The sequence below is a fragment of the Corylus avellana genome, chromosome 3 (assembly GCF_965113065.1).
Source record: "Corylus avellana chromosome 3, dhCorAvel1.hap1.2, whole genome shotgun sequence".
Classification (NCBI taxonomy): domain Eukaryota; kingdom Viridiplantae; phylum Streptophyta; class Magnoliopsida; order Fagales; family Betulaceae; genus Corylus; species Corylus avellana.
The window spans coordinates 9,676,214-9,684,412 of record NC_142492.1 but is presented as its reverse complement, the minus strand read 5'-3'; the positions used below and the strand labels follow the sequence as shown (position 1 = coordinate 9,684,412).

The 8,199-nt window shown below is 34.2% G+C and overlaps 1 protein-coding gene across 1 annotated transcript; it reads left to right on the top strand.

Moving 5' to 3' along the window:
* Positions 1-1,238: 1,238 nt before the first annotated feature.
* On the top strand, positions 1,239-7,744 carry HMGS (hydroxymethylglutaryl-CoA synthase / HMG-CoA synthase / 3-hydroxy-3-methylglutaryl coenzyme A synthase). Its single transcript, XM_059587010.2, has 12 exons — positions 1,239-1,523; positions 2,978-3,084; positions 3,711-3,843; positions 4,419-4,562; positions 5,006-5,164; positions 5,429-5,502; positions 5,608-5,683; positions 5,817-5,872; positions 5,983-6,070; positions 6,167-6,307; positions 6,406-6,555; positions 7,266-7,744. Exons 1-12 carry the CDS (start codon positions 1,461-1,463, stop codon positions 7,455-7,457), a joined length of 1,383 nt encoding a protein of 460 aa, XP_059442993.1. The 5' UTR covers positions 1,239-1,460; the 3' UTR covers positions 7,458-7,744.
* The last annotated feature ends 455 nt before the right edge of the window (positions 7,745-8,199 follow it).

Below are 8,199 nucleotides of genomic sequence, written 5' to 3'. Positions count from 1 at the left end.
GCAAAATAAAGCTTTGCCTATAGGTTTACATAGGATTTTTCAAAAGGACGAACAATAAAAGATGATATCTCGGTTGTTAGAGTTATTAGTCATCTTATCAAATTTTACTCGTCAAAATAATTAAAAGTATACTTTTATTTTATTGTAATTACTCATTTGTTTTTAAAGCATCCCAATAGCTCATTATTTTAATAATTTACTTTTATTATTTTATTTAAATATATTTTTAAAAAAATTTGTTTATTATTTCTTTAATTATTAAAGGAGGAGATAAAAACATTAAAAAAAAATGGAGAAAGAAAAACTATTTTTTTATTCAATTGGTGAGTGAATAGTATTCACTATTAATACTGAGTACCGTTCACTTACTATTTTTTGTTTTTCGTCAAAGTGGTGAGGCTGAAAATGAGACTTTTTAGACGTTTTCATCAAAATAACCAAAAACTAATTTTGAAAAGGATGCAAATAGTGCTCTTATACGCTTCAACTAGTTGATTATCAACCGAGTTACTCTATGACATTTTTATTTGGAAATTCGTTGATGTACCAATTTCAACATTTCTTTGAATTTTTTTTATTTTAAAAAATTGATTTAAGGGTTGGTTAGAACAATATTATAAGATAGTTATAAAATAAAAATGTAATTTAATTATAGCATTATTTTATTGAATAACCTAAAAATACACTTTTAGGGAATAAATAAGGATTTTGCTCAGGTTCAGTTTTAGTTGGAACTAACTTGTTGAGATTGAAATTTATTTTCTATAACATATGACAAAAAAATACGTGTTTCAATTCTGACGAATTCAATTCTAACTAAAATTATGCGAAAGCATTGGTATAAAATTAGTAAATATTATAAAGCTTAAGAATTTTTGTAAATTGAGAACAATTATTTATATTTAAAGAATAATGTATAATAAAATAGCTCAAGAATTGAAGTTATTTTAATTTAAAATTAATGATAAAAAAAAAATATATGAAGGAATTTTACAAGTGGAAATCATGATGGTAACAGTCTGTCGTTTTAGAAACTCCTCGGGTTAAACCACGGTAATAACGATTAACGAACACTCGGATTCCCGATTTTGTCCGCACGTGTAATGTAATGACCACCATCGTAAATACCAGCAAGATAGGGTGCCAAAAAGTAAAAACGCAGCCTGGCCTTGCACGAAGCGAAAGTCTGAGTCAGAGTACTTCAGAGGCCAGTTGGCGCTCGCTCTCTCTCTCTCTCTCTCTCTCTCTCTTCTGTGCGCTTCTATATATATTGCCAAACACCTACATGTGAGCCACACCATTGCCTCGCTTGCTCTTGGACTTTCCTCGAATCACTTTCTCTCTGGACGTGCTCTGAGGGGGAGAGAGAGAGTCCGAAAGAAATTCGTCGTCGTCGTCGTCGTCGTTGTTTGGATCTTTGAATTGAAACCGAGAAAGGAAAGGAAAGCGGACAGCGAATAATGGCAAAGAATGTGGGGATTCTCGCCGTGGACATCTACTTCCCTCCTACTTGTATTCAGCAGGTGATCACTCTCTCTCTGTCTCTCTCTGTCTCTGTCTCTCTCTCTGCTTGGAATCTTGGATGGAGAGAAAAGCGGGGAAGCGGAAAGAAAGTCTATTTGAATTTTTTTTTGTTTTTTCGTGATTTGTGTTGGTTTTTTTCCTCAGCTATCCGGACTTGTTCGAATTAAGTTTGGTTAAGTGAAGGTGGAGATTTAAAAAAAAAAAATATTGGCGTATAAATTAATAGAAATTCGATATCAGCATTTTAATATCGAATATATATATACACACTCTCTCTCGGTTTCAGAGTCTGTTTGGATGGTGAGAGAAGCGGGGAAATGGAAATAAAGTCTAAATTTGAAGTTTTTTTTTCCTCTCTTTGTTCGTGATTTGTATTGGTTTTTTGGTCAGCTGTTCGGATTTGTTCAAATTAAGTTTTGTTAAGTGAAGGTGGAGATTTTTTATTTTATTTTTAATGTTGGACTATAAATTAATGGAATACGAGTATATATATATATAATTTTTATTTTTATTTTTTTTTAAACTGTCGCTGTTTGGTTTTTGAAAGATACGAGCGACGAAGGAAATTTTAAATGGTTTAGACATGGTTATATGCTTAAGGAAGCTGTTAAGCTAATTCTTTAAGGTATTTTATCCTTTACTTTGCAGAGAAGCTAATTCTCTGCGTGTAAATGGAGGAATTGTAAAATAGATGTTTATGTTCTTGTGCATAGTGTTTTAGGGTGGATCTGATGCGTGGCGGCTTTGCAAGTTTGCGTGTATTGTGACCTGAAATTGGTGAACTGGATTTTAGTTTTGATTGTGTATGTGCCCCATGCGGTTCCAAAGTGAATGTTACAGATGAAAGTTTGGAAATTTAGTTAAATTTCTGATCTTGTGGAGGCGGTCAACCACCGCTAGGCTACAAAGCCAGTGTAAAATGTAAATTCCTTTTACACTTCCTTGCAGAGTGTTGATAGTTTCAGTGATGATTGTTTTGTTTTGAATGGAGTAAGAAATTGATGGGTACCATTGTTGGAGATGGAATTGAGACAGGTAGGACGTAAATTTTCTTCAGTGTTTTGTGATATTTTTCCACGAGGTAAGGAATAGTCAACCGTAATAAATGTGCCCAGGGAATAACCAGTAGAGTATGCCCTTTGAATTTAAGTGAGAAAATAATATTTTATGAAAATTATGTATTTGAAAACCATAAACCTTGATTTTTTGGGCTAAGGGAAGACTTATCAAACTTAGTAATTACGTAGGTCCTGAGAAGATAGTGAACATTCTCTGGTTATGAGAGTGGTCCCATATTTCTTTTCTTAAATAAGCCGTATACTACAGCTATAAGATTTGAAGTGGGTATAATTCTTGCTGGCGTTTTATTAACCTGCATGTGTGTTCTTATAAACAAAACAATTTATATTTGCATCAAAAGTTTTATTTATCTTTTCTTTGTCTATGGAAATAGGAAGCATTGGAGGCTCATGATGGTGCTAGTAAAGGGAAATACACCATCGGGCTCGGGCAAGATTGCATGGCCTTTTGTACTGAGGTGGAAGATGTCATCTCAATGAGGTTGTGATTCCACATTCAAACCGCACTGTTATTCTATACTATTAGCAGCACCTGATGTTAGTTTTCGCATTGTTTCATTGCCTTCAGTCAGAATTAATTCGAACATCATTATGGTATAGTGATGTTCTCAGAAGTTTAAAGAACACTAAGACAATTGAAAGGGTTCCTCACTTGAATATAGGAAAGTTGATAGTCCAATGTCAAAGCCTGCAATAAGAACTGAACCCTGCTTATTCAATTCAGGAATGGTAAGACTGTTAAATGGATAAGGAACCATACCAAGTGTATCTTCTAGTGGATTGTGGTTAACAAATCTATAAAGGAAAAAATATTGAATAAATTTTGTAGTATGACATGGAATACTTGTCCTTTTCCCTTTTCATAAAAAGAAAAAATCCTCATTCATCTATCTTCAATGTGATTTAGCACTATTAGTTATGTTATGTTCTTATTATGCTAGACAATGTCAATTAGCTGGGCCAATGTTATGTACTTTTTACTTCGAGCCTTTGACTTTTACTTTGGATATGTCCATTGCTTACACTCGTATGAGCTTCAACTTTAACAAAGCATTTTTTGATAGCATCTTGGGGAGTTTCTATACTCATTGACTCTTCAATTTTCAGTTTGACAGCGGTTACTTCCCTCCTTGAGAAATATGGGATTGATCCCAAACAAATTGGTCGTCTGGAAGTAGGAAGTGAGACTGTAATAGACAAGAGCAAATCCATCAAGACCTTCCTGATGCAAATCTTTGAGGTAGTCTTTTGAATCATTTTAATGCAGTTGGTTTTCTTATGATCTTATTTGAATTAATTGTTCATTTTTCTTGACGAAATGTGATATTGCATTAGGGACCGTATGATTGTTCTTTGGAACCTAAACCTATTAGAGTAAATATTGGAGTAATGTTCAGAAAAAAAAATATATTGGAGTATTGAAACCTCAGTCGAGGTAGACAGGAGACATATCTTTTGATTGAGTGCGGTGAGAGAAGTGATCATATAATTCATGTGCTCAGAATTATGTTGCATTAGGTCTGGGGATTGAATGAGCCTAGATTTTTCTTTGACATCGATATGGTGCTGTCTAGTAGAGCAAGATCTTAAAATTGCTCACAGCTGGCCTTTGTTTTTCTGTATTTGTTTTCATTCCAGATCACGATTCTTTCATGCTTCCATTTAAGTAACAAGGTCTTTTTGAGGGTTTCTTTGTATTTGTGATTCTTCTTTTCAGAGGATTTGCTTAATTAGTATTTCAAGTCCTATTACTTCTTAAAGGTCTATTCTTCAAAGATTTTAATTGATTGCTCTTTACTTACTTGGAATGAACAGAAATGTGGAAATACAGACATTGAAGGTGTTGACTCAACTAATGCGTGCTATGGGGGAACTGCAGCTTTATTCAATTGTGTCAACTGGGTCGAGAGTAGTTCATGGGATGGACGCTATGGACTTGTTGTGTGCACTGACAGTGCGGTATGATGATTTTCTTTGGAGATTATATGTTCACTAGGACTAATGTCCTGGGGAAGACTTGCTTTATTTCTTACATGAAATGATTTTTTATTTTTTTTCATATATATAAGTCATTCAAACTCAATAGAAAGCGTAGAGGGGCGCGCAACCCGTGTACATAAGAGAGACCCCCTATAAGGGTGAAAAGAAGAATAAAAGTCCAATAATTCAGTAAAACAAGAAAAGTGAAGACTGTTATACATCATCCATCCGTGAAATGAATTATATATTGTGGAAATGCACAAAATTGTAGAACTTCTGTTGTATTTTGAGATGTTTTTTTTTCTGTCACTGGTTGAAATCAGTCTAATTTTCATATAATTTATTTTTTTCTGATAAATAGGGATTTATGTATTTTATAGAGTCTACCATGCACCATTTACTGATTGTAGTTTGTTTATCAGGTCTATGCAGAGGGACCAGCCCGGCCTACTGGAGGAGCAGCTGCTATTGCCATCCTAATAGGACCTGATGCTCCTATTTCTTTTGAAAGCAAATTTAGGGGGAGTCATATGGCCCATGCCTATGATTTTTACAAGCCAAACCTTGCTAGTGAATATCCAGTAATCATCCCCAATTCCATTTTACATATGGCATTTTTTCACATTTACTGTTGACATGAGCATCATATTTTGGCAATTTTATTTTTTATTTTGTTTACCTTTTCCTCTTCCTGATTGTACTGTTTCTTTACCTTTTGGTGGCAAATTCATGATTATAAATTTTGCCTGTATTGTTCACATGCTTTTCAATCAACAAGATTCGCTATTTGGTGATACAAATTGCTTGTTGGAGTGACTCCTATCTATTGTCAACTATGATTGCAGGTAGTTGATGGGAAGCTTTCTCAAACATGTTATCTCATGGCTCTTGATTCTTGCTACAAACAATTGTGTAAAAAGTAAGATTCCTTGGAAATTCTGAAAGCATTAACTATGTTCTAATAGAGATTTTGATGATTAATTGTGTGCCGTGTAAATATGCCTTACTGTTTTGCATTCTGTAGGTATGAGAAACTGGAAGGCAAACAATTTTCTCTTTCTGATGCTGACTACGTTGTATTTCATTCTCCATATAACAAGGTAGACTATGCGGTCAATTTTGATCCCGCGATCAATTTCTCCTTTGGAATCATAATTGAAATCCCAAAATGCTTAAACCACTTATTGCTTGTTTATCTTATTCTTTTTTTTTTTCTTCCTTTGAACTACTCAGCTTGTCCAGAAAAGCTTTGCTCGTTTGTTGTACAATGACTTCTTGAGAAATGCCAGGTTCTTGTTTTTCTTCATCTCTCTAGGAATTATAACTTCTAGTTTTCATAAGTTTTATCTATTAACTTAGATGTAATTGGTGAATAATTAAAATCTGCTTCTATTTGCAGCTCTGTTGATGAGGTTGCTAAAGAAAAGCTGGGACCATTTTCGGCCTTATCTGGTGATGAAAGCTACCAGAGCCGGGATCTTGAAAAGGTGTGTTAGAACTCTGAATGTTGTTATTACGAAAGAATGTATTCTATTCGTTTACAACTTCTTCCTTATAATCACTAAAATATTATTGTTGCACAGGTAACCCAGCAACTTGCAAAGCCCCTCTACGATGCAAAGGTGCAGCCAACCACTTTGATACCAAAGCAAGTTGGCAACATGTACACTGCATCTCTTTATGCAGCATTTGCATCCCTTCTTCACAATAAACATACCACATTGGTAATTTTCAAACTACTTTCTAATGTAACAATTTAGCTTTCCTCCCTTCAAATGTTCATTTTTCCTTACAGATTTGATTGTTATTTAATAATTGGCAGGCGGGCCAGCGGGTAATAATGTTCTCGTATGGGAGCGGCTTATCTGCCACAATGTTTTCATTGAAACTCAACGAAGGTCAACATCCCTTTAGCTTGTCAAACATTGCCAGTGTGATGGATGTCGGGAAGAAATTGGAGTCAAGGCATGAGGTATTTCTCTTATTCCTCTTTTGATACAATAAATTTCCTGGGGTTTAATAATTTTAACTGGACATGCACACGCACACAGCACACCTCAACATTACTAAATATAAAATTAAAGGAATAATAGAACAGAAAAATTTCTCCCCACCTAAGATTTTGGATCGATAATTCAATTTCACGGCATTAAATCAAGAGAAATGATTGGTGTAAATATTTTTTCCATATCATCTTACAAATCAACCAGACCTCACAAATCTGATGGTTGATCTATTAAATTTGTAGGAGAATATAAGAAAAATATGAGCAAATTATTGACATCAATCGTTTCTCTTAAATCAATGTGCTCACATACCCATATAGAATGACTTCTTCGTATTTGCTACCTAAGAGCCTTGGCAACATGGGGATCTTTGATTTTCCCCCTTGTTTAAGTGACCTTGGTGGTTGGCGGTTGCATGTATTTAGGTTCTCTAAAAAGAAAAGAACAAACAACACAATTTGGGTGCGAATTGTAACGACCCAGGAAAAATGTTAGCTATAATGGTGTTATCACTTATAAAGCTCAGTTTCACCTAATGTTTGACTTAGCACGTATGAGTGTCTTTATAATTCACCAACTCTATGTGAGTTACTCATTTTCTCAATGTAGAATTAAGATAAGAGAAACTGTTGGATGCGTTTTCATGCATTTTAATGCGAGTGCGGGTTTCGTGCAGTTCCCTCCGGAGAAGTTTGTTGAAACTATGAAGCTAATGGAGCACAGGTATGGAGCCAAGGACTTTGTGACAAGCAAGGACTGTAGCCTTCTATCTCCAGGCACATACTATCTTACTGAAGTTGATTCCATGTACCGAAGATTCTATGCCAAGAAGGCCTGCGAGAAGGGTTCTCTTTCCAATGGTCACTGAAGTTTGCATTTGTGTTCTTAGGTGTTGCTGTAGGACATCCTTCCATAAGTTTGTATGCCAAAGCATGTAGTTTGTTCAGCAGTAAGTGCTGTAAGGTTCTTTTTTCTTTTCTTTTCTTTTCTTTTTTCTCTGTTCAATGAGGTTTATCTCAATAATTAATAATTATCACCTTTGTCCAGACCAAAATGTCTTCTCTCTGGATGATGATAATGTAACAAACGCTCAAGTTCCTAATATTATACTCAATTGAGTGGATTAAAATGTGCTGCTTGGCTGTATTGCTTTCACTTTTCATTGTCTTGTAAAGAACTAATTAAGATTACATTTGGCACCACGATTTTGCAGGCAAAACACGTGTTTTTAAATAAAATAGCAAACTGTGTGATGTTTGGGAGTCCGTTTAAAAAAAATGGGAATTTTTTAAAGAATGCACAATTTTAGAAAGAGTTTATGGCATTATTTTTTCAAATCATAGATTTTATCTATCGCTGTATTTTTAAAAATTATATTTTCATTTTATATCAAAGATGGCCATTTCACCATACTTTAATGATGGCCTAGAGTCTACTATTGTTGGGCCAAGAGGAGAGGAAAAAGTTCACTATTTGTGAGTGAACAAAATTTTCCTTCAAATTGGGCTAAAAAAATTCCTTTAAATTAGTCTATTAAATTGATGTCTATCTTAAAATGCATGTGAGAATCACATATTTTAAGGACATATATCAGTTTAATAAATAGAATT